Here is a 27,115-nt window from a genome sequence, read left to right on the forward strand (position 1 = left end):
CGAAAACTAGGTGCGTCTTGTGATCTGGTGCATCTTATAGAGCGAAAAATACGGAACTTCAGTTGGTCTGTGAGTATGACAGCTGGATATCACCCACTGGTAACTATAATGCAACTGGAATTAGAAGCGTTTCAATTGATAAGTATTTATTTTATTTATTTTATTTATATACAGTGGTAACCTCTGGATACGTACACCTCTGGTTGTGTATCCTTCAAGATGTGAACGTGGCAAACCCGGAAGTATTTTTCCGGGTCTCGCCCCGCACGCATGTGCAGAAGCGGTACCTCCGGTTGCGAATTCCTCGGGATCCAACCGGAGCTCCGGAACGGATTCCGTATGCAACCGGAGAAACCACTATATTCAGTTTCTATACTGCCCATCATCCAAGGATCACTGGGTGGTAAATACATAACATAGTTAAACAAAAACAATACTCCACCCAAGTTTAAAATGCCATAGATTGCTTGATTGACCAAAGGCCTGGAAGAAGGGATATGTAATGAAAGCACTTGTCAAGCTCCTTGGAGAGACCATTCCACAAGCAGGGAACCACCACAGAAAAGGCCCTTTCTTGTGTTGCCACCCTCCAGACTTCTCATGGAAGAGGAACACCCACAAGGGCCTCAGAGGATGATTGTAGAGTCCTGGTCGATTCATATGCTGAGAGACAGCACTATTTAAGTAGTATTAAATTCAAATATACCTGTAAACAGGGCAACAATAAGTTTGTTGTTGTTGTTGTTTAGTCGTTTAGTCGTGTCCAACTCTTCATGACCCCATGGACCAGAGCACGCCAGGCACTCCTGTCTTCCACTGCCTCCTGCAGTTTGGTCAAACTCATGCTGGTAGCTTTGCGAACACTATCCAACCATCTCGTCCTCTGTCGTCCCCTTCTTCTTGTGCCCTCCATCTTTCCCAACATCAGGGTCTTTTCCAGGGAGTCTTCTCTTCTCATGAGGTGGCCAAAGTATTGGAGCCTCAATAAGTTTACTTAGCATTATTCTGCTATTTTGGAAATGGTGTTGGCCTAGGAACCTTAATAGGAAAATTGAATCAATACTGGTATTACTGTATTATTCTAATATAATAAAAATGCCCCTTAATTTTTAAAAGAAAGTTCTCAAGGCTGTTTTCAGAGTAACTAGGCTCCCACCATTAAATTATAAGGACATTTGGATTGCAGATCATGTAGTCACTTATTATGAATATGAAGCCATACAGCAGTGATTTGACACTGAAGGACCTGAAGTGTCTCTGGAAAAAAAATCTTCTTTCTCTTAACCTCCCCAGATACCTCCACAGTGAAAGAAGGGCATCAGTCATGCAGACTGCATAACTCGCTTGGTCAAGTTTCTCCACTCATATGTCACAGGACAGGGGATCAACATGACCTCAAGCCCCTATAGTATGGACTCCAAGATGTTTTGCCTGAGTAGACTGTACATTTGCCACAATTGGAGGGGAGAACAGAAAAACGTACGGCATGTGGTCTCAGCTTCTTGATAACGTTTTGTTTTTCCTGATAATTCTGTTTATAGCCCCCCAAAGCCTTGAAGAGAGTCAGTCAGATTTCAATACTAGGCAAGGTGCTAGAACAGGTTTCATAGCAGTTAGTTAAGCATATTGATAACAATGCAGTTATTGGGAAAAGCAGCATGTATTTGTCAACAATAAATCCTGCCAGGCTAACCTTTTTGAATTGGGTTACTAACTTAGTTGATTATGGGAATGCTGTGGACATAATTTATTTTTTAAAAGCATTTGACAAATCCGCTCCAGGCTGTTTCAGTTAGTAAAGTGGTTAATTGTGGGCTAGAGACAATAGTACAGTCGGATGGATTCATAGCTGATTGGAAACTCATAAAACTGCAGGGAGGTGACAAATGGGACATCGGGCATGGGCATAGAGACAAGTACAAAATTCTGCATTTGGAGGAAGGGGGAATCAAATGCAAAGGTATAAGATGGGGGATACTGGCTTGGCAGCACTACATTTGAACATTATCTTGGAGTCAAGCAGAACATGAGCTAGCGGTGTGAGATAACTACCAGAGAGGTTAATGTGATGGTTGGTTACATTAATAACACTATAGTTTCCAAGACATAAGAAGTAGTTGCATTTTATACTGCACTAGTGTGATCTCAACTGGAGGAATATGTCCCGTTCTGAGAGACATATTTTAAGAAAGATGTAGGCAAATCGGAATAGGTTTAGGGAAGGCAGTGAAAATGGCTGGCAGGCTGAAAAAGAAGTCCTAATAAGGAACTGGCCCTATTTAACTGGAGAAGACTGAGAGGAGACAGTGACTTAAAAAGGCTGACACTTAAGTTGCTCGTCATTTTTTTTTTGGGGGGGGGGACTCGGTATGTAGTGAAGGTATGGAGTACAATGGACGGAAATTTTAGTCAAGAAATTCTGGCTGCAGCTCAGTGGCAGAACACACAACTTGCACATGGACGCCCCTAGGTTCAATCCTCCAAATATCCAGGTTGGGCTGGGAAAGACTCGTACCTGAAACCCTAGACAGTGACTGCCAATCAGTGAAGGCAACACTGGGCTACATGGACCAATAGCCTGACTCAGTATAAGGTAGTTTACTATGATCCTAATGTGTATCTTAACATGAGAAATGTCTCTCCCTGCCTGGGATTTGGGATGTAGGAAGCAGGAATGCTGGCTTCGCCTTTCAATCCTCTCATGAGTCTGCAGAAACCCGTACCTTTGGACCCCTGCTTGGAAAGGTAGCTGAGCTCTTTTTCCTTTTCTCTTTTTTCAGCTTTTAGGATAAATTGCTATATAGATGGGAACACAGAAAAGCTTTCAGCTTGTTTGGATTCGTGAGAAAACTAGATGGTAAATCAAAGTAGAGCTGAACAGTAGTTAAAACTGATGTTGCTAGTGTTGCATGTCACAATTACTGCTTTTAATAGGCAAAAATATTGAGGTAAAATGACAATTTAAGTAGAGTGAAGTTAAAAGTTAATCCCAATATAACATATTGTGATCTTTGCACCGAACAGCTAATAGATATTCCATTGTGTGGTTTAATAGTGCATGTCCATATTCTCTTTTGTTTTTCATGTAAGCTGTAGCATTTGCCTGCATATAATGTTTGTTGTATTCTCATTCACCCAATATTCGTTTATATATAATGTGATTTTCTTGTAATAGTCTCTGTGGATTATGCTTATACCTTTCATACACTGAAATGCATTCACTGGTCTTTTGCTGATGCATTTTAAATATAGTTCCCAGACTCTCTTTCGCCAGCCTCTGGTCCTGTTTTGTTACTACCCTCTCACCCATTGGGAAGGGTGGGGTAAGTTCAGGACCTTAATTTCAACACAGAACAGAGCAAAGGTTCACTGCTGACTCAGAGCATGGAAAGAGGTCTAAGGAGTTTGTGGGGGAGGGGGTTATTTGTTTGTAGGGGGGGTTCTTGTTTTTTTATTATGTATTTTGTGTTTCTATATTGCATTTTTATGTTGTGAAACACCCTGAGATCTACTGTAGACAAATTTAATGAATAATAATATTAATAATGAACCTAAATTACAGGAGAGCAGGCTTAATTGAACATTAGGAGACATTTCTAGTAAGAACAGTTTGACAATTAAATTGGGTACCGCCACGAGAAGGGGAACACTTTTCCTTCACAAGAGGCCTTCAAGCAGATATTAGATAATTGTCTATTGGGGATGTTGAAGCTCTGGTTTTCCTGCAGGAAATCAAGCAGGAAGCTGGATTACTTGACCTACGTACAAGGCCCCTCCAGCTAACTGGGTCTGGAGCACTGTGCCTCTTAATCTCAAACCCTCTTAATCTCAAACCCCAACCCAGCAGTTTTTCTGAAGAAAAACACCTACAGGCCATAACATAAAGGCCTCGCAACTGTACTTGTATCATAGTCACCTTTGCAAACATCTATTTGGGCCAAACTAGACATGACATTAATTAGCTTCAACTGAAAGCTTTCCTCAAAATGCATATACAGTTGTACCTTGGAAGTCAAATGGAATCCGTTCCGGAAGTCTGTTCAACTTCCAAAACTTTCGAAAACCAAATCACGGCTTCTGATTGGCTGCAGGAAGCTCCTGCAGCCATTTGGAAGCTGCGGAAGCCCCGCCAGACGTTTGGCTTCCAAAAATAGTTTGCAAACTGGAACAGTCACTTCCGGGTTTGCGGTGATCGGGAGCCAAAACATTCGAGAACTAAGCTGTTCGAAAACCGAGCTACGACTGTAGTAGTTTGGGAGTAGATATTTCTTCTTCAGGAATGTGGTAGGGAAAGGAAAAAGTCAATCTTCCTGCTTCTCATGGCACAGACTTTCCTGCAGGTACTATTTACATAACAAAAAAGTGCATGTTAATTGCATTCACACAATTCACCCATGTCTAGCTTGGCCTCTTTGTCACAATAGATTACATCTAGGTGTAGATGTAAAATTTTCTAGTACACTTTCAAATGCAATGTACAAAATGGCACTTAATGGCATGTAAATGGTGGGAATTAATACTTCCTTAGCCCACATAATTTCCACTGGCTCGCCTTCATGCGGAATATTGGATGACTAATGAAGACCTTTGTCTAGGTCACTGCACTGCACAATTGCCATTTGGGGCTAAATTTTTCCAGAGTCTTTGGAACAACTCCTAGCTGGAAGCAGAGTTAAAAGATCAAAACATTAGAAAGCCATAATGAAGATGAATTTTAACCGGTAAATGGATATGTGCTCATATGGTAAGAGGCATGGCTGGTATGATAAATGCTAATGAAGAAGTCCATTTTATAAATGTTTCTAGAAGCCACATTTATCATCTCGGTGTGATATAATTAAAAGAAAAGGATTGTTTGTGATTTTGAATCTATCAAAATCCGGCAACTAAGCATGGTGACTAATTCAAAGACTTACCAAAGCAGCAGCCAGTCATTTATGAAATGCTGCAGTATATTATTATAAGGTTTTGTCCATAATTAACACGACCTCAAATTTTTATACTCATCAATCTCATGCAAGAGGTATGACAACCAAACACATTCCCACTCTCATTTTTTCAGCCTGTGTACAAAAAAAACAAAAAGCAAAAACCCAGGTTGAACAAAAACCCTATACTGTTATATATTACATACAAACATTCTTACGTTCTTTGTGGCCTGTTTATGGGGCAGGGAACCCCAAGCTGCATAATAATTTGACTGGAGAATTAGTGCCTATTTAACGTCTCTATAATTGTTAAAACAAAGACCAGGGAGACAGTTGTGCTGGGACTTCCAATCAGATGAACTGGGTAAGGAGTAAGGGGGCAGAGATGGAGAGGGAAATAATAGTAGGGTATAGGAGCTAGCACCTGAGGCAACACCAATAGAAATGCTTGGGTTGGGTAGGTTAATTTTTTTAAAGCCGAATACTGATGTGCTTGGAGGCAAGTGGGTGGTCCTTGTTCTGTTTGTTTGTGTTTGTATTTGTCTGTATGCATGTGTTTGTACCAGCAGCTGAAGAAAAAGAGGGCAGAGGCTGGAGGAAAAACTGTGAGTGGAAGGGTGCCCTTTTCCCATCCTTTGGACCCCCTGGGAAACTCACAAAATGTGCTGTTGTTTCCCGGATATTCTGATAGAATTCATGTTCAGAGACTAAGACGTACGGTAGTGACTTGCCTAAGACTGTATCGTTTATGTTTGGAGACCTCCCCATTTAAACACACAATCATTCTATATTTAGTTAGGTTCAGTTGGTGGTTTAGATTGTTCATTAGTTAAATATGTGAAGAGGGAAATCCTGAGATAACTCATCAAGGTTGCCATGGATTTGCTGAGCTAATCTTTCATTTTGGCATCTCTTGCTTTCTCCCCCTCTGCATCTGTCAATTCCATCTGGCACCAAAAATGAGCACATACCCAGGTGAGTCCTTGATGCTACTTGTTTTGTGTTGGTTGTTAGTCAAGCAGTTATGTAAATTGATAGCTTAGGTCAGAGGTTTTCAACCTTTTGAGTCCACTGCTCCCTTGACCAACTACATTCCTTTTGTGGCACCCCTGTGGGGCTCAGGAGCCCAGTTATGTAACCCCTTGCCTTTAGAGCTGGCAGCCTCTCACCCTTTTTCAAATACCCTCCCTTGTTCCCTCAGCCTTCTCTTCTCTCTCCTCTCCTTGGGAGTCCTCTGGGCAGGCAGCTGCTGCCCCTGGTTGCATCCCTCTGCCCCAAAGAGAGGTGCCTCCTCACACTGCCCCACAGGGGCCTAGGACTTGTCTGTCCATTTCTAGCAGCAAGGGCTGGCACTGACTGGCTGGGCTCCCTCACCCGCTTGCTTGCTTGCTTGCTTGCTTACTCCGAGGCCACTTCAGCTCCTGGCAACCAGCACCCCCTGGCCAGCCCCAGAGGCAGCATTTGCCTGTGGAGCTTGTAGCCACGGCTGCTGCAACAAACAGCTGTATAAGCCTTTGGGAGTCAGAAATGCAAGAGGGCACCAGAGGAGGGAGGGAAGGAAAGAGGGACAGAGGACAGTGTTGCCTGCAGTATCCCTGACCATCATTCAAGACACCTCAGGGTGCCACGACACAGTGTGATTTCTAAATCTATGAGTTTGAAAACAATACATACATTGTTATGAGTTTGCAAGGAGTGAAGATCCCCTAAAATTCCTGAGTATTGGGATTTCTGCATAATTTCTGAAATTAGAAAATGTGGGGTTTGATCAATGGATTTAGCAAGGCCTTAAAAAAAAAGTCAAGCCAGTTTCCTCAGTTGCTTCGCTTAGAGAGGTGCTATCAAATAAAGTGATAACAGAATCAGTACCCTGAAAAAAGGTAAGACATTCAGGGTCAGACAAGAAGTGGATGAAATTCCTCCCCCAGCTGTGCATTAGTTACCAAAAGGCAACTGCAGATTTGGGAGTGGGAGGTTGCCAGGGTAACAGGGAGTATAATGTCACCACAGGGGGGAAAGTAGCCTTTTGAAAAACAGGTTTGGAGAAAGGAGAAGTCCATGCACACTGGCTCTGTATTCCCTCCATGAAAAGCTCATGTTGTAAATATGTGTAAAATAAACCATATTTCTTAAAGACAATAGTTTCCACTGTGCCTCATTCCAAAGGAACACAAACCCTGGTTAAGCACCAAGACCCCTGGAATTTTGCTACCACTCGGCAGAGACTGTGGTGGGCAGTAACACTATTACTAACGCAATCAATGAAGGTGGCAGATCAGCAAAGCTCTTTCCACTGGAGTGCTGGAACAACATGATGCCAGCTTAATACGGTCAAAAGTTGCTGATTGGTATGGAATAATCCATCATTTAGTGAAGACATACTCTGGTTCTCATTCATCAATTAAAGACCAGGCTGTTAGACTCACACACAATGCAAACCTAATACCGTACCACGTACTTGGAAATATAGGAAGCCCTTTGCATTAGACATGCTTGCAAGCAAGCTTTTGAAGCTGAACAGCTGGCTGGATTGTGTTGGAATGCATTATATAACACTGTATCTTACTGATTTGGGTTTTTTAAAATCATTTAAATATCATTTCTAATGAAGAGTGGGATATAAATCTTAGGTTTTATTTGCACAATCCACCTGTAAGTTCTTTTAAGCAAGACTCCACCCTACTGAGGCTTTTGCCTTAATATTGTATATCAGAAAACCTTGGGGTTCCCCCAACCATGATAATACTTCCCAGTTGTGCACAGATGGTGCTCCTTTGACTTCATAAGGACCCACACTTGCTATTAGTAATGGTTTGCTATTAGTAATATCACATAGGACAATAATGGTCTAATAAGGCTGTAGTAGGGATTACTGAGACTGTGTATATGAGATGCTTTTAACAATAAAAACTGCTGCATGAATGCTAAGCATGACTGCCTCTCATATTCTTTGAATTAATGCTGTGTGGGTGTGTGGGTGTGAACAGTCCCATTGTTCTGGCTCCACGTAGTCGAACATGCTCCATAGATGTGTATTCTTCTGAGCTACTAAGAAGCAGCATCTGTGTTTATTTTAATCTGGTCATTTATATTATCTGATCATTCTTTTGTTCAAAATATAATCTGTTAAATTTGTCTTTGTACCGTTAAATTCATAGAATCATAGAATCTTAGAGTACGAAGGTGCTCCAAGGGTCATTGAGTCCAGCCCCCTGCAAAGCAGGAATCTCAGCTAGAGCATCCATGACAGGTGGCAATCCAACCTCTGGTTAAAAACCTCCAAACAAGGAGAGTTCACCACCTCTCGTGGGAGTCTGTTCCACTGCCGAACAGCTCTTACTGTCAGAAAGTTTTTCCAAATGTTTAGTCGGAATCTCCTTTCTTGTAACTGAAAACCATTGTCTCATGTCCTTCCCTCCAGAGCAGGAGAAAACAAGCATGTTCCCTCTTCCACATGACAGCCCTTAAGATCAGGGGTCAGTAACCTTTTTGAGCCATGGGCCAGTCCACCGTCCCTCAGACCATGTGGTGGGCTGGACTATATAGTGGTACCTCGGGTTACAGACGCTTCAGGTAACAGACGCTTCAGGTTACAGACTCCGTATAACCCAAAAATAGTACCTCGGGTTAAGATCTTTGCTTCAGGATGAGAACAGAAATCATGCAGCAGCAGCAGGAGGCCCCATTAGCTAAAGTGGTACCTCAGGTTAAGAACAGTTTCAGGTTAAGAACAGACCTCCGGAATGAATTAAGTTCTTAACCCAAGGTACCACTGTATTTTGAAGGGGGGGGGGGGAATGAACGAATTCCTATGCCCCACAAATAACCCAGAGATGCATTTTAAATAAAAGCACACATTCCAGTCATGTAAAAACATGATGATTCCCGGACTGTCCGCAGGCCGGATTGAGAAGGCAATTGGGCCGCATCTAGCCCCCAGGCCTTAGGTTGCCTATCCCTGCTTAAGATATTTGAAGATGGCTATCCTATTTCCTCCCAGTTTCCATTTTTCTAGGCTAAGCATACTCAACTCCTTCAAGCGCTCCTCATAAGGTTTAGTTGATCATCATGGTTGCCCTCTGCACATGTTCCAGCTTGTCAACGTCCTTCATTGTGCTCATATTAATGCATGGGGCGGGGGTACATTGGAGTCTGTGTGATTACATGAGTGCATTTATGTATTTTAGAACTGGAATGAAATTATCTTAATTCTTTTTTTTAAAAAATCAAGTTTAACCCAGGAATAAGTGTCCACAAACATTTAAGCTAGGATTCTTATGCGAGAAAACTTAGAAAGAGGACATCACTAATCCATTACAGCAGTGGGTATCTGCAAACACTTAAGCTTGAGTTCTACAAGGGGACTTAGCCTCATAAAAAGCCTCTCTGGTGAATCAGGGGATCCTCCTAAAGGGCATGAGATGAGCTAGAGTGGGCTGCTGGAGAAAGTAGGAGTTGCTTCAAACAAAATGGAGTCAGCCACATTCTGTGCACGAAGCAGAATTTCGTCAATTACCTCCCCTTCTCCCCTGAATCCCATCCCTGACTCATCAGAAGGGCTTTTTCTGAGGAAAGAGGCTGGAAGAAGGAGGGAATAGGAAAGTGTCCTTGTGTGACCTTCCTTTCCCCCCACAGTTGTTAGAATCAATTATTGATGTCTTTGAGCCTTAGAGATGCTCATTTCAACTCTTGTACATTATAGCATGTTTGACAAAGAGGAAAATGGCATATGGTTACCATGTTTTGAAATGGCATGAATTGTCTTTAAAATCTATCAGAAAATTGAATGGAAGGGGCCCTTTCGGGTATCTTGTACTACAGCCCTACCTCTCTCAAAAATGCACTCTCAGCCCATGGCAGATAAACTTCAAACCTGGCAAGAGATGTCCCTCTTTGGTGCAAAAGTGCTAGCACTTGCACAACACAGCTATTGTGTTTTAATCACATCTAATAGTATTAAATGTAGCTTCATAATAAGCAACAGAGACACTTATAAATTTGGGGTTAGTATTACTTCATCGGATGATGGGAAAGGAGCTATGTTTTGAGACGGGAGGTTCAAGGAGAAGTATATTTCATTATAGTAAAGGGAACCCAATGGGAATATGAAACATACAGGCATACAATTTAAAAACATCCCATAGCTAGGTTTTATTTTTATTTTACTAAGGCTTACACGACATTCTGTATTTATGTTCTGTCTAAGCTTTAAAAATTAAGATAAGAATTAAGAGTAATTCCAAAAGTGTTGCTTTTGCTCTCTCTCAATGACAGGCTTATCAAGATGTTCAAACTACAGTGTTATTCTGCCTGAAGAGAAGATTTGAAACAAACTTATTGTCCCACAGAGCTCATAGTCCTAGTGGCTAGAATATCTTCTTTATTTTTGGCACTAATTCCTGCAGCGAATAGCCATTTTCAGCTCCAGAAATTAACTGCAAGCACTTGGAATTTAATGACTGATGGGCAAAGCTTCACTCAATCTGTAACAACAACAAAAAAATGCTAGGTATTAAAATAATAATGAAAAACATTCATCCCTCCAAATTATATGAAATCCTCATCAATAAATCTCTAGAACCCAGGCTTCTCAGTTGGCTATATTAAAAATGAATTACACGAACTCAGCTTGTACCCAGCAGTATTTTTCTGCAGATTAGTTGGTGACAGTTTTAAAAACCAGTTGGCAGCTTTAGGCTATTACATAAAGAATTGAGTTCTTGGCTGAAATAAAGTTACTCAGTAGTTTCATGCTCCTGTTAAATGTATTCTGAGGTCTTTTCTGGGAATAAAGCTGTGTACATATGACAGCTTTGCGAAGGCTTGAGGGCGGTATGATAGAGCCACTGCGGGTCATGGTTAAAAGCCTCAAGGTGGGACAGAAAAACAGATACCTGTTAAACCTATTTAACTGTGACAGAAAAATAAACATCTGTAACGCAATCATAGTTATGCCTTTTTTATATCTTCATGTGTATGGGGTTTTTTTTCTTTATCTGTGTACAAATAGAGTTTCTCAAATACATTATCTTTACATACTCTAAAAAGATGATCAATTGACTCCTATACTCAGAAGTCCAAATTAGTGTCTTCAATCCATATGTATGGAAGCAGCCTATTTTACATATTATTTATTATTTATTTAGTCAAAACACTTTTATTTCATTTTATAAAGCTGAAGGCAACCTACCTAAAGTTATCAGATTATCTCCCATCCATCCCCAGACCTGCTTAGCTTCGGCAAGGTTGTTAAACTTGTATCAAGTGTCTTTAGGCTATACCTTATTAAAAGATATTTGGTTTGTACATTATAGAGACCAGTGGAAAATTACATGAGTGAGTGAGTTTGGTCCACCAGATGTTAACAATTTCATTTGCAGTTCTGCAGAAAGACAAGAGAAATGGTTTAACTATAAATATTAGTACAGTGGTATCTCTGGTTACGAACTTAATTCGGTCCAGAGGTCCGTTCTCAACCTGAAACTGTTCTTAACCTGAGGTACCACTTTAGCTAATGGGGCCTCCCGCTGCCGTGCAATTTCTGTTCTCATCCTGAGGTAAAGTTCTTAACCTGAGGTACTACTTCCGGGTTAGCGGAGTCTGTAACCCGAAGTGTTTGTAACCCAAGGTGTTTGTAACCTGAGGTACCACTGTACAGGTTTGATGTAAGACTGGTTTGAGACTGCTATCAAACAGGTTTGATGTGAGACTGCTGATTAGAATGTTATAAATGTAGTATTTGAACAAACTCTAATTGCCTCTTAATAATAAATGCTAGCTGGCATTTTGAATTTCTTATATTCCAAAATTATCTGTATTTCCCCTGAATTACAAAAAAAGGAAAATTTTATGAAAGAAGCGTTGACATTGCTGGGCACACGTACCAGTCTTTCGGAGCCAAAGCCCTAGTCAGTGAGCCTTAAATCTTTAATTATTACTGATTAAAGAAAAAATATATACGTGAAACCTAATGAAACTTGGGATGTATCAGATGTATCAGGATTTGGTTCATAAACATTTGGTCCATATGCCCACACATAAGCTGTGAAAATGCACTGCACATATTTCCTTAACCCTGAACCTTGGGGAATCTGACTACTTTAGACAGACTGTAAATTCACCAAGAGAATTCTGATTGATTAGTTATGATGAAAAACTCCATTACTGGCAGTCAACAAGAGATTCCAGGAAGATAAATGTGAGATCAACAGATGAAGAATGAGAGCAGATATGCTTTTTGACACAGAAGAAAACAAGAGAGATTAGCTGCACTGTGAAAAGGAACAGGAGTGTAGGTTTCATAGGTTCCCATCTCATTCCTGCTTTCAAATGTGCAAAGATACAAAAGCTGGAAAACAAGCATATGATGTGTTTACTCAGAAGTAAGTATGCTGGGGCCTACTAAACATGTGTGCATTATGGGATGGAAGCCTCAGTAGCTTGGCTGACTGTTCACATAATTGCAAACCGGATTAAGTACTGCTCCAGGGCTTCCTTAAATTGTAATAATAACAAACCACAGAAAGTAGCAATTGACCAACCTACATTGGTATACAGGAGTTCTATGGAGTTACAGTCACTCATGAATGGAAACTTGAAGTAACAAAATAAATAAGAAAAGAGTTCAGCACTGCGCTTGTATGCTCCTTCTCTCCCTGACTCCTTCTCAATAATTCAGCACTTTTTCCTGTCCTGACAAAATCAGGTCACCGGGTATCCTTATTAATGAATAATGCATATTTACACAACTAGCCCTGTGTCGGATATCCTGAACAGTCAGGAAACAACAAAAGCAATTCAGTCACAAGAAGCCATACTTTCCATCCTCTCCTGCAAGCATGTTTGTGTGCAGAAGGTATTGAAGGATCATTCTTTTGGCCCACTGTGCGAGAAGCCAGTCAACATCACAATAAATATAGACTATGCTTCAGGAATACCTTCCTGATGGTGCAAGCTGCTTGACAGTGGAACTGACTTCCTCAGAAGGTGGTGGATTCTTCTTCCTTAGAGGTTTGTAAGTAGAGGTTGGATGGCCACTATCAAGAACAAAGTAGAAGGTTTGAACCACCTGCTGATGAAGAAAACCAGGGGTTGCCTCTTTCCCTTCCCCAGGATCTTGAGACACAATTCTCTTTTATTTTGCCGTTCGTTTTGAATGCTCTCAGCTTTTTTGGGGGGAGGCATGCTACCCTCTTTATCACTGGCCCATTTGGAATTTTGGGATAGTGTGGGGTGTCTCAGTCCCAAAATAATTGCAGCAGGGGTGTGTGGCTTAGCACAACATGACTGCTACCTTTTAAAGAGCAGAAAAGGAGATGGAGCCACATCGGTGAGAAAAAGGGTACTTATAACACCCACCACTGCACTCACTCACAGGAAGAAGCTCTTTGCATCTTTTCTCTGCTCTGCACAAAATAGAGGGTGAATGTCCATTCCTGGCATCTAATAACATGTGTGCATGTTTAAGGATGTGTGCAATGTAGGAGAGGTCAGTCCAATGCAAATGGCAACTGAGAAGGAAGAGCAAGCAGCCTATTGTGCACTCTGGATTTTTCAGGGGATATTTTGCAGGTTGCATAGGAAGTACTGCATAGGAGACGCCCAGACAAAATGACCTTTGAGATCCCTTTGGTGGCTAGGTAGGTGAACCAGAAGGCAACAGCATTTTGCCTTCCCTAGAGTTCATTTAGTCTCAGGGTTAGCCAGACTTTTAAGTTTCACTGACTTGAGTAGCAAGCTAAGCCTGAACACATTTATTTCCAAGCAAGCTAAGCCTCCACACGTTTTGCTCAGAGGGCAAGTCCCTGAGTCCGGCGGGTGTTACTCCAAAGTAAGCCTGTCCACGGAGACGCGAGGAGGGGAAGCGGAGCGAGCTCGGGGCCCCTTCTCAAACTGGAGCCCTGCTCGGAGCCGGGCAGGCGGCGCTCGGGAAACAGGGGCGCCGCGGGGCAGGGCAGGGCGCGGCGGCGGCCGCCTGGGCTCAGGGACGCCGCGAGGGCGGTGCAATGGCACCAAGTAGCCTCGCCACCCTGCGCTCCAGAGGCTGCGCGCGAACGGGAGAGCGAGAGAGCGAGCGCGTAGACGGCAGGCAGGCTGTCTGGCTGTCTGGTTGGGCGTGAGGGTCCGGCTGCTGGGGAAGGAGGGAGCCTCCCCCTGGCCCTCCTCCCGCTTCCCCCTCCCCGCCCGCACAGCCGCCTGGGCCTGGGCCGGGCTTGGGCCGAGAGGCGGAGGCGCTCGGCAGAGCCTTAAAACTTTCCGGAGCGGCCGTGGCGCTTGGGGGCAATGTGGCTGCTGTGGCTGCTCCTGGGCTCGGCGGGTGAGTCGGCGCCGGGCGCGCACCCACAGGAAGCGGGGAATGGGGGGCGGGAAAGAGCTGGCTGGAGGGCGAGCTGGGGGAAGGGGAGGCGAGCGCGCCGTGGGGACGGACCTGCAGGAACCCCGGAGGGCAGCGGCGCCTCACGCCCCCCTCGCTTTACCATGTCCCCCTCAGGCTGAGGGTGGCGGAGGAGGCGCGGGCTTTGCGAGGGTCCAGGACCCCTCGGTGTGGACTTGGAAAGGGGGGAGAGCCGCCTCACACAAAGCACAACATGCGCAGCAACTTGGGAGTGCGTTTGCGTCTACTCTTTCCAGGGTTACCTGGATTTTCTCGGACAACGCTGCTTGGTTGCGATACCCCCAGATGGGATAAGTCCCACGATACCAGCTTTCTGGTTTTGTTTGGGGTGCGTGAGTGGTAGAGTTGCTGATTCCTCTCTTCCTCCCCCCCCCCAAACTCTTCACCTCAGCTGGAGAGGCAGGCTGGTGACTGGCAGCTCCAGCTCTCCGCTCTGTTCCTTTTAAGTACTGTAGTTTGTTGATAATTTCTGTAGTGTTTTACAAAGTGCCTTACCATGCCTGTCTCTTCTCACAGTTCAGTTTGTATATTATTATTATTTTTTTAAAAAAGCCTATCAGTCCTGTGTTAGAGAAGGGAGAGCTTCTTGAAGGAATATACAACAACATGGTAAAATATTCCACACCCCCACCCCCACCCAGAGCATTCATAGTACAGTGGTACCTCTACTTACGGACACGATCCGTTCCAGGGTGCCATCCGCACCCTGAAAAGTCCATAAGTAGAGCGCCGCTTCTGCACGTGCACATGAAGCAATAGAGCGCTCGTGCGCATGCGCAAAGCACACAGGTTCAGGTTGCGGATTTTCGGGTTGCGAACATAACGCAACTAAAGGTATGACTGTATTCGAAAAGTTCCTTCCCCTGCCCCATTCATTTGCTTAGAACAGTCACATAAGGGGTTAAATGTAACCTTAGTGACTTCTGGTACTGGGGTTCTTTACATCTAGCTGTGGTGCAAAGTGTCATGGAGGTCCTGGGGTAAACCTTCATTGTATTTCATAAAAATACACATGGAACCACAGGGCGCTTCTGTCCCAAAGGAGCATCAGGTTTTGGTTGGTGTTTGTGTTGACATTCTCCTTCCTTTCTGTAGAGATACGCTACTGTGTCTTGAAAGGCCCAACCAGTATCACCAGTTTGACATTTGATGAGTTTTGATTGGGGTACTTCCATCCAGATCCTCTTCCCTTCTAAGTCAGTTTGGCAGGAGTTAGAAAGGTGATACTCAGCAGCATATCTCTAGGAGAAGAAGTATAGTTGAGGAGAGAGGAACCAGACATCTCTGTGATGCCACATGTCCAGATGTCTTCTGCTCCAGCCCCCTGCTGCAAGGCAGGAACTCTTCCTAACCTCTAATTCACCCAAGAAATCCACACCAAAGAGTGATGAGAATAAGACACTGCTTCGGGGTAACTTGGAAGAGGCACTTTTCACAGTGCTAAACAGAGGCCCTTGATACCTGAAAATATGAACTATGTATTAAGTCTTCAAAACCTGGATCAATGCAGCTTTGCATCTCCACTTCTAGCAGGAGATACAGATGTTGTAAGAACACATAATTGAGAACACTTGATGCAGAGGAATTACTCTAGTGCTGTTTTTTTCTTTATAACACTTGAAATTGTGGAGCCCAACTCAAAACAAAATGAACTTTCTGACAGCATAAATACTTTCAAAGAAACAATTCAAAATGTCTTTCAGGTTGAATTGAACACAGGTTCAAATGCCATTTCTGTTTACTAGATTTAATGAAAATGCTAGCAAAATGTCTGTGTTCTAAGGATCTTATTTATCACACTCCCCCCTCCCCCAATTAAAGCATTTCACACCACTCTGCAACTACACATAAAATGTGCCCACAGTGGGAACTGGGAGAATTCTATCAAAACTAAGCAAAGTTGGTGGTGCTAGACATAAAACTCTCCTCTTTTTTTTTTTTTTTGCCCTGACTGCACAACACATCATTCCATCTTGGATTTTCCATTCTCATCTAAGCTGAGTGATTTATCTGCTGTCTGTTTGTATTTAATAATAACCATGTGTAAATAGTAATACTTTGTTGCAGTAGATGTTGGCAGAAGATGCTGTGGGTGTACAAAGGATTTTGCTGTAGCAACTTTGCGATTTTAAAAAGTGTTTGCAAAGCTCATATACAGTTCTTTATGAGCTTCCCCATATAATATTAGGAGTGCTTTATCTCCAGATGCATTGATGTCACATTAAGTTGCATTCTTTGCTTTCAGTGTCATACAGTAGTTTTACCATTGCAAGCAGCATCACCACCTGTTGCTGTACAAGCAAAAATGACACACATTTATTAACCCAGATTTTTTAAAAAGAAACTATTTAAATATTTCATATTTGAAAATTGTTGTTCTTTGACTCGTGTAAGTACAGTGTTTTGCTGGATAAGTTCAGCAAACAGAAAAGTAGCACTGGGAGGACTGTGCCATTTGCTACACCATGTTTGTAGGAGTACTGAGAATTTCACAGCTGTCTTGTATTTTCCCAGGGGCATCACCTGGGCTTTATTCACTGGAAGCATTTGTACACATCAATAGAATTTGGCTTTGGTCAGTCTTGTGGTCTTCTAATCTCCAAGTTGTCTCTCTCTTACAGCCTTGTGTTAACTTGAGCCTTGGGGTCAGTTTATATATTATGGCTGCCACTGTTGTCATATTGGAAATACATTTCTGTGCAGCAGCTTCCTATGCTGTTGGGTGATTTTTAAAATGTCATTTGAGAACTCTCCCCCCCCCTCGCAAAAAGTGTGGTGCTTGGGGAGGGGAATAATACATTCTGTGTGGAGAGTTGTTGTGTACACAACTCTCATGACATGGTCATGCCAATGGAAGTTATACAGTGAGTGGCCACAATGCGCAAAATGGCCTTTTAAAAAGTCAGGTCCTGCATAACTCTCCAGGGACCCTTTAACCCAGGGTTGCCTTACTTTTACACACTTGTTTATTGCGGCCTTGTACGTAAGTCCACAGAACTTGCTAGTCTGCTGGCAGAGGAGTGTTGGAGAGCTCTGACCCTTGTGCAGCAGACCACTGCCTTTTTGTCCTGGGAGCAAAGGAGGAATGGAGTGTTTTGCTCACCTGCATGTAGTTCCTTGCACTCACTTGGTATGCAATTCATTAGTTGCTAGGAATTGCAAGTGGAGATCGAGCGCTGTTGCACTTATGTTCTGCTTGCAGACTTCCCGTAGGCTTCTGGTTGGCTGTTGTAAGAATGGGATTCTAGACTAGATGGACCCTTTGGTCTGACCAGTTGAGCTCTTCTTATATACCAAGTTAGTGCTTCAACACAGGACTTGTAGTGCTGAAGATATTCTGGAGAAGGCTAGTGTATTTCTGGTTTGCTATTGTTATGAATAGAAATCCTGCAACATTATAACAAATGATATAGCCCTACCATTTCAGGAACAAGTGTTTATTGAAATAGTGGTTGTTATTTAACAACCTGTTATTAACAGATGTATGTGGACACTAGGAAGTGTTACTTATTATCTTTGAGATACGGAGCTGAGATAGCAAGATTTTCAAAGCTTAGCTGCACATCTCTAGATTGTTAGGGTTTTGCATCCTTTCAGTATATAATCTAAACATCACACAGGAAAGCTCTGACAGGTAAGAGAACTGAGATCTCCCATGTTGGTAAAATTATTTTTCCAAAAGATTAGCAGGAATATATAATTGGCTAGGTAATGATAATGATTTGCTTTGATGTTCATTAATGTAATGGATTAATACTTAATTGACCCTCACTGGAAAACAAAAACATCATTGAGTAATAAATCAGAATGTCATGATAAAAAATAATAATGAAATGTACAAACACAAGTTGCCATATTGCTAATGAAGGACAGAACACTTTTTACAATAGTGGGCACTTGTTTGTCGAAATCTGAATACAGGCTGAGGGTTATTTTTGCATCTTTGATATAGGTATGAATTTATTGTGTGTATGATACCTGTAGGCGTTGTGACAAAGTGTGTAAAATATGTTTTAAAACCTAAAACCTTGCTTTGTTTAGCTGTGTCTGTTGCTACATAACTCCTTGATGGTTAAGTGGTGGAAAAGAGAGAGAAGGACCACAACCACCCCTTGATCAAATTTAGTTTTCCCCAATAACCGTCAGCAACAGAAGTTTCTTTGAGGGGAAAAAACACATAGTAGGGATCTTTAGGAACTTATATCAGACATTTGGTCCCATGGTTCTCTTTAACTCCTAAAAATGAAGCAAACAACCATGAAAAGTATGCTGTTATAAACATTTGGATTTCACACACTACAGATAGCTTTCTTTGGCTGCATTGAGATGAATACCCACTGTGATCACAAGTTCCTTCCTCTTCAATTCCCTCTGATAAACAGGACTTTATTCATTGCTTTCTTTCTTTTTGCCATTATGTCTGAACTATGGTTTGAACAACCCCTCCTAACCAGGATTGCTAACTGTGGCTATTAAGTTCTGCAAAACAAAATCTCAAATACTAGTTTCCAAGTTCCAGATCTTATTCACTGCAGTATTCTGAAAAGTATAAAGTAATCAGGATTGTAATTGCAGAACGCAAAGATGAATGAGAGAAATTAACATTGGGGGTGGGGGGTGGGTGGGGACAAGGCTTTCCAGTTTCCCTGCATACATATCAGTACAATCACTGTAAGAGAATTAAATATACAAATTCACCTTGGAGTTAAAATCTATTTAATATGGGTAACTTCCAAAACTAATTCTTGAATTATTATGATACATCTAGTTTAACTTGAAATGTAATATCAGCTTCTTCTTTATTTTTCTAGCTCTACTTTATTACTAAAGGGTGATTTCGTTTTCAATACTAGTTTTCATTTAACAAATGAAAACAGCTTTCTTTTTATACATTATGTAGTACAGTAGGAAGTTTTTGACCCAAACTGATTACAGACAAGCAAGGAAACACCCAATTAATTCTCCCCGCTCCCCAAATCTCCTTCAAGAAGAAGCCTGTGCTTGGTGAATGGGAACCATACCATTGAATGTTGAGAAGTATACGTTCATTTGTGAAGGCCTTTTATTTGCGTTTGATCATTGTATAAGGTAGTTGCATATAGTTCTCAAATGGAGGATACATAAACAGAAGAATAAAATAGGATGTTTGAACTCATTTGTGTCATGTAATAAAATACTGAGTACTTTATTTGTATAGCATAATAAATTCAGGAGATAAGCTAAAACAAGGGAATAAACACCTAATTCAAAATAGCTTCCAATTTCTCATCTACAGGTGAAACTCGAAAAATTAGAATATCATGGAAAAGTTCATTTATTTCAGTAATTCAACTTAAAAGGTGAAACTAATATATGAGATAGACTCATGACATGCAAAGCGAGATATGTCAAGCCTTTATTTGTTATAATTGTGATGATCATGGTGTACAGCTGATGAAAACCCCAAATTAACAATCTCAGAAAATTAGAATATTAAATGAAATCAGCAAAACAAGGACTGCAAATAGAGCAATATTGGACCTCTGAGAAGTAGAAGCATGCATATGTACTCAGTACTTGGTTTGGGCCCCTTTTGCATCAGTTACTGCCTCAGTGCGGCGTGGCATGGATGTTATTAGCCTATGGCACTGCTGAGGTGTTGTGGAAGACCAGGATGCTTCAATAGCAGCCTTCAGCTCTTCTGCATTCCTTGGTCTCATGTCTCATTTTTCTCTTGGCAAGGCCCCATAGATTCTCTATGGGGTTCAGGTCAGGCAAGTTTGCTGGCCAATTAAGCACAGTAATCCCATGGGCATTGAACCAGGTTTTGGTACTTTTGGCAGTGTGGGCAGGTGCCAAAGTCCTGCTGGAAAATGAAGTCAGCATCCCCATAAAGCTTGTCTGCAGAAGGAAGCATGAAGTGCTCCAAAATCTCCTGGAGCTGTGTTGACCCTGGACTTAATGAAGCACAGTGGAGCAACACCAGCTGATGACATGGCTCCCCAAATCTCTTTTCTGATGAGAGCAGCTCTTGCATCTCATTTGGAAACCAAGGATCCAGAGTCTGAAGGAAGAATGGGGAGGCACACAATGCCAGATGCTTGAAGTCCAGTGTGAAGTTTGCACAGTCTGTGTTGATTTGCCAAGGGAAAGATGAGAGACATGAGACTGAGCAATGCAGAAGAGCTGAAGGCTGCTATTGAAGCATCCTGGTCTTCCATAACATCTCAGCAGTGCCACATTGTTAATTTGGGCTTTTCATCAGCTGTACGCCATAATCATCACAGTTATAACAAATAAAGACTTGACATATCTCTCTTTGCATGTCATGAGTCTATCTCATATATTAGTTTCACCTTTTAAGTTGAATTACTGAAATAAATGAACTTTTCCACGATATAATTTTTCGAGTTTCACCTGTAATCAGGCAAATTTTAGGACTATGGAAACATATTTAGGCCACAGCGTAGTAGTTTAAGTGTCTTTCCTCATGAAGAAACCAGGCATATATTATGATTATAATATGTCATCAACATAGCCTATCCTTAGTAGGTTTATACCTTCCTGGTACTGCAACTATTGTTGCTGAGTTTGTAAGAATACAGCCAGAGACTTAATTCAAAAACACATGCAAACAAATCACCAGTGTTGCAAAGCATTGCCTATTCAAGGGCTCTTCAAAAGACAAGTGGAGATTTGCCTGGAGAAAAAATGCAATGTTATTGCACTGTTAAAAGTTTGCAGGCATTCCACCTGGCTTCCTGCTGTTTCCCACATAGGACCGCTTATGTTGAAATTGTGCTGTTTTTTTCTTGTTTCCCTTTACTAATGAAGCTAAACTAGCCAATGTTTGTGCTTCTCCCTACATTCAGGGCAACAAGAGTTGTATCCTGCTCAGAAACAACATAGGATTCTAAAATTGTTTGCTGCTAGACTAGATTATAACTTCACTGCGTTATGGAACAGAGTTGTATCAACAATCTGTGAAGGAAGGGGAAGTAATGTGATATTGCTGCTGTTGCTTATGAATGAGCTAGTGAAAAATGAGTAGCACCTCTACTTCGTTTTCATAATGTAAGAACACAGGAGTAGTAGATGAATAAACGTGCTGCTAAGCAAGTTGGCAGTGACTGTTTCTTTGAATAACATGACAATGTAGGTGTGCACTATGTCAAAAGTAAACCAGTATTTTTTGGAAACGTGCTTTGATTTATATGCACAGATGGGAAAGATTAGTACTTTCCATTGTAGGTACTGCATTGTACACCTAAACAGCCACTGGTGAAGTTTCCCTATACATCAACATTTGCAATAGGTATAAAAGATTTGGGAAGGTTGGACTTTTTCAAGTTACTAATATGTACTGGGCACCAAATGGATCCTTACATAGGGCAGGCAGCTGCATGTGTTGGACTCAAATAGCCAGTAGTCACGTTTTCCTGATTCTCATGGGAATTGCTGGTTAGCTACATAGACTGGTTAAGAAGTTTTGATGCATAAGATAAAAACTCTAAATGGTGGTTAGAAATATAATTACAGGCACCCCCTTATGCACATTCTACTTGCGCATGGCCGCTTTTACACAGGCCGCCACGAAATGAATATATAAATAAATAAATCACTTTACATTATTTCAATTTTGCATGCAGGTGCCTGGAATGTAACCCCTGTGTAAGTCAGGGGGCATCTGTATAATATATGAAATAACTTTAAGCTTGCTGTCGTTATGATAGCATAGTATTTGATCCCAAATCTGGTCTACCTGCCTACCAGTAGAAACTGCTCTGACCTAACCTCTTAGGTGCCTGTTGCAGGAGAAGTTAGGTGCAAGAGAAGTTCAGTGACAAAGCTGTGTAAAGCAATCTTTCTAATTCTGCCTATGCAAACATTTTAGTTCTGAGATTTCCCCGGCCAGCCTGCAGCTCTCAGACTGTGACTGAAGTGTAGCTGCTTACAAACACAGGGCTTCCATGCACTTTTATGTACATTGACATGTAGGACAGATAGTCACATATTTTGTAGAGTTATTATGTCTTTTGTAGTACTTAAGCATAGCAAAATCTGTGCCTAGGTAAAATGTAGAATATATGTTTCAATGTTAAAAATGGCATTTTAACAGTTGCAGGAAAGGCTTTGCTTCATGCCAAGTGAAATGAATTTTGCAGGCCCCTGGTTTGTCATCGTTCAGGTCTCCTGTTTCAGTGGTATTCTCTTTTAAATGAGTGAGTGGTTTGTTAATAGGCACTTAGAGCAGCGTGTTAAAAGTTAGATTTGACAGCAATTTCAGTTCAGGCAGAGAGACCGTCAGCTTCTGTGTATCAAAAGTTTAGAGTTACTTAAAAAAAGAAGAAAATTAAAAAGAGGATGTTTGTCTTGGCAAAAGGGTATGATGAAAATATTTCTACCGAAATATATTTTAATGTATTGAAACAGGAGACATGATTTTAAAATAGTTCACCAGTGCTGTACCTCCAGACCGCCTACTGACCTTTAACTTAAATAGACCATGGGAAACTTTACAGGCTAGCATCATTTGTCATTAATAGCAGTTGGATGGGCTATCTCTTTTACTGCTGAGAAAAGTCTTGTGCTTTTCTCCTTCCTCCAGCTAACAAGCCCTTGACTGTGAAGTACTGTTTTTAATTGACTCTGAAGGGAACATGCTATATTGAGGGAGATTTTGAGGCATATGTTTCTGGTCAGTGAACACCCAGCAAAGTAATGCGGTGGAGTTCTTCTGAGATTGTATCACTTCATATAAGTACTGCACATGACAGTTTTTCCAGTGCAATTTTCCCATAAGAAAATTCCTGTTTATTTGTCAATTGGAAAGAAACATTTGTTACAGACAACTCTTTGATAACTCTAGCTTTTGATGTCCGGGGCATTCAAAAAGCACAAACCTCTTCCTCCATTATTCTTGTGGTCTGAAAAGGTTCTGTCCCAGAATAAATCTTCACAATGAGATTTGGTTCAAATGTATAGATTCTTAGTCTTTTCAAATCTGGAAAATTGGGCTTAGGGAGTGCATTACCTATTTGTCAGTTTTGCATGATTTGCAAATGCTGAAGTCTTCAGGCAATTGCAAGCAATAGGAATTGTAGGTGAAATCTAATATTGCATTAATGCTTCCCCCCAGCCCTCAAAAGCTTCTGTGGGCGCACAGAGGCTGTAATAAGGAAGAGTAGAAGGGGAAGTCCTATTCTGGGTGGAAGTTTGTTTTGCGAGCAGATGGACACAATTGGATATTGCCCTTTGTAAGTACTTATGAAAAGCATTTCTTTGGCTACTAAACCTAGAGTGTTGGCTTCTATATATGCTGTCATTTCTGGAGGTTTTGCTGAAATCAGTGGTAGTCAGGAAAAAGTGATTAGCATTTCAAATGTTCCATTTCCCCCTTGGCACAGGGGGAAATGGTGATAACTGGCCATTTAAAAAAGAGCTTTTGCTACCATAGACTTATAGCTGGCACATCTAGTCATTCCTTCTTGTTAATTTGCTTCTTTATGTATACACTTTATTTGAGCTTTTTTTATTAGCAAAAGGCATCTATACAAATTATGGTGAAACACATAATCTAATCAGAATGAGTTTCTAGAAGATTCCTAATAGGACTTTTGAATACTTGCCAAGAGAGTTTTTAGGCTTTCTAGTAAATTTCTTAAATGGACCCGCTGGCCTGTTGGTTGTTTGAGAGCCCTCAGGTTAATATCAGGGCACTTGCTTTCCAATTTCTAAAAATCATCAGTGTAGAGATGTCTGGTTCAGTGGATATTATTATGTAATTAGCAGAGTCAAACTATATGTGAAAACTCAAGCAGCAGCTTTGATCACTCTGACAGTACGGTGAGTGCAAACTGAGGTTGAGCGGAGGTGTTGCTTGCCCATATAATTTATTAATTGTTTCCTTGGCTGCCGTCCGTGTATTCTCCGGAGGAATGTTACTTTTAGTCAGCACGCTGATTTGTATATCTTCTAAACCAACTTAATTTTATTGTGTGTAGTACTTAAGCTGCATCTCTTAGTTGCTTTTTGAGGCAGGGGAAATTAGGGATTTATTTATTTCAGGATTTGTATGGTGCTTTTCAGGGCAAAGTCTCCCAACATTGTTGATCAGTATACATAACACGTATACATGGCCTTACCTATTTTAACATGATATTCCATGCCATGGTGCTTATCAAGGCTGACTGCATGATTTAGGGGCCCTGGGGCACATGTAATATGTAAGAGCAACAGTTGAGTTGGCATCCAATGCCATCTAAAAGCATCAGTACCTCTAACCATCAATACCTGAAGTCAAGCCTGCCAATTCTTTACCATTTGAGTGAATAACTGCTCTGGTTCTTACTTGACTTACTTTATACTGGCTATTTGGAACTTTTCGCTTCTGCCCAGATCATTTTGAGTCAGGACCCTTCCCAGGGCTGGGATACGTAGCAGCAGCCACAGGAGTGTGGGGTTGATGCACATTAAAGGTAAAGGGACCCCTGACAGTTAAGTCTAGTCGTGAACGACTCTGGGGTTGCAGCGCTCATCTCGCTTTACAGGCCGAGGGAGCTGGGGTTTGTCTGCTCCGCAGACAGTTTTTCTGGGTAATGTGGCCAGCATGACTAAGCCGCTTCTGGCGAAACCAGAGCAGCGAATGGAAATGCTGTTTACTTTCCTGCTGAAGTGGTACCTATTAATCTACTTGCACTTTTTGGGGTGCTTTCGAACTGCTAGGTTGGCAGGAGCTGGGACAAAGCAACAGGAGCTCACCCTGTCCACCACTGACCTTTTGATTGGTAAGCCCAAGGCTCAGTAGTTTAGACCACAGCGCCACCCATGTCCCATGATACACATTGAGATCATGTTACTATTTAATTAACTCTATTACCCACCCTTCGCCAATGTGGTCCCAGGGCAGTTACAGCAATTTAAAACTCAGAGTTTAAAACAGCTAAAACAAATTACAGTCACAGGAATAGGGTTGGTCATGAACCCACCCCCTCCTCTGCTGTAACTGTGTCAGTTTTAAAGAATAAAATATAGGAGCATAAATGAATATAGAATACAGTAGGGGTGGGAGTGACACATGTTTTTATGGATTCTTTTGTTGATTTCATTCTCATATGTTTTATACTGCCTTGATACGTTTTTATGAAAGTGTGAATTTTAAATGCGTAAATAAAAAAATACTTCCCACCCACATTGCATTTTGTATTAGCATAGCCAGAATGTGGTAATTTTTGTCTACCACAATTTTCTTATGACTGCAGAAAGAGCCCTTTAATGCCAGATTTGCACAGTTACATATGTCATAACTGCAACTTGATTTGTGAAATTGTTATAATGGAAACAGTCTTGTCCTGCAGGCACAATGCCTGATAAATTTTGTCTCTGCTGCCAAGTGAAGTGTAAAGCTTATCATTGGATTACTTCCACTTTTAATAGGCCATATGACTTAGAATTATAGAGTTGCAGAGTTGGAAGTGACCACGTGGCTCATCTAGTACAATCCCCTGCAATGTAGGAATATTTTGCCCAGGGTGGGGCTCAAACCCATGACCCTGGGATGAAGAGTCTCATGCTCTACCAAGTGAGCAAGGCTAATAATAATAATAAAAGTACAGGGCTGCCTTCAGATGTCCTCTAAAAGTTGTAGTTATTTATCTCCTTGACATCTGATGAGAGGGCGTTCCACAGGGAGGGTGCAGCTGCCAAGAATGCCCTCTGCCTGGTTCCCTATAATTTCACTTCTTGCAGTGAGGGAGCTGTCAGAAGACCCTTAGAGGTGGACCTCGGTGTCTGGGCTGAATGATGGGGGTGGAGACTTTCCTTCAGGAATACTGGGCTGAGGCTGTCTAGGGCTTTAAATGTCAGTACAGTAGTACCTCAGGTTACAGACACTTCAGATTACAGACTCCGCTAACCCAGAAATAGTACCTCGGGTTAAGAACTTTGTTTCAGGATAAGAACAAAAATTGTGCTCCAGCCGCGCAGTAGCAGCAGGAGGCCCCATTAGCTAAAGTGGTGCTTGAGGTTAAGAACGGACCTCCAGAACGTATTAAGTACTTAACCTGAGGTACCACTGTACCAACACTTTGAACTGTGCTCGGAAACATACCGGGAGCCAAAGAAGATTCTTTAGGACCAGTGTTATATGGTCCCGGCCGCCATTCCCAGTCACCAGTCTAGCTGCCGCATTCTGGATTGTTGTCACTCCTTTGGTGAACAAGTGGTACCAGGGATTACTCCTAAAACAGCTAAGGGGGAACCAGCTAGGAAACTGAGACTAAAAGCATGACTTTGTACATTGAAAGCAGATGACAACTTTCAGAAATCCAGTCAAGGTTCTTCAGATAGCTTGAAAAAAGTGCCACAAACTGTGATTATTTCTAAATCTCTGACCATGCACACCCATTTTCTTCAATGAAAAAATGCACTGAATGTACCAGACTTTCCCTTTTTAAAAGAAAATAAGGACGTTATCTGGTCCAGAGCTCTGTGTTGACAGATCATTCTTAAGAGAGTGATCAAATTAAAACAGTAACCTACAGCATCTTTGCAAATTCAGATTTTGGAAGCAGTCACACCCACTTAACAATAATGTGATGGGTGACTCAAGAGCATTAGGTGTGCAACCAGAAGCTATTGTGACTTCCAGAATATGATTGCTTGGAGAAGTAAGCAAAGTGAACTCATTCCAGACCTGGGCGTTTACCTGTAAAACATATATTTCCCAGGATTAAGGCAAGAATATGTGACTGACTTGTGCTTGCAAAACTCCATAGATCTAATTGAATGCACAAAGAAAACTTGGGGGCAAAAA

General features: G+C 41.7%; 1 protein-coding gene and 1 long non-coding RNA gene across 4 annotated transcripts in view; one reads left to right on the forward strand and one right to left on the reverse strand.

Moving 5' to 3' along the window:
• The window catches only part of LOC310682619, a 57,222-nt gene extending 42,499 nt beyond the window's left edge, over positions 1-14,723 (reverse strand). Inside the window, exon 1 of the long non-coding RNA XR_014514056.1 lies at positions 14,565-14,723. This is a non-coding gene — a long non-coding RNA (uncharacterized lncRNA). The remainder of the gene's footprint in view (positions 1-14,564) is intronic.
• LDLRAD3 (low density lipoprotein receptor class A domain containing 3) overlaps positions 14,005-27,115 on the forward strand; it is a 115,565-nt gene continuing 102,454 nt past the window's right edge. The window contains exon 1 of one of the 3 annotated variants that reach the window (XM_083439419.1): positions 14,005-14,244. In XM_083439419.1, the coding sequence (XP_083295545.1) occupies positions 14,211-14,244 (34 nt within the window). In that variant the 5' untranslated portion in view covers positions 14,005-14,210. The remainder of the gene's footprint in view (positions 14,245-27,115) is intronic. The other 2 variants (XM_083439420.1, XR_014510915.1) reach the window with 2 other exon arrangements.

The sequence above is a fragment of the Podarcis tiliguerta genome, assembly GCF_965153285.1.
Source record: "Podarcis tiliguerta genome assembly, chromosome: 1".
Lineage (NCBI taxonomy): Eukaryota > Metazoa > Chordata > Lepidosauria > Squamata > Lacertidae > Podarcis > Podarcis tiliguerta.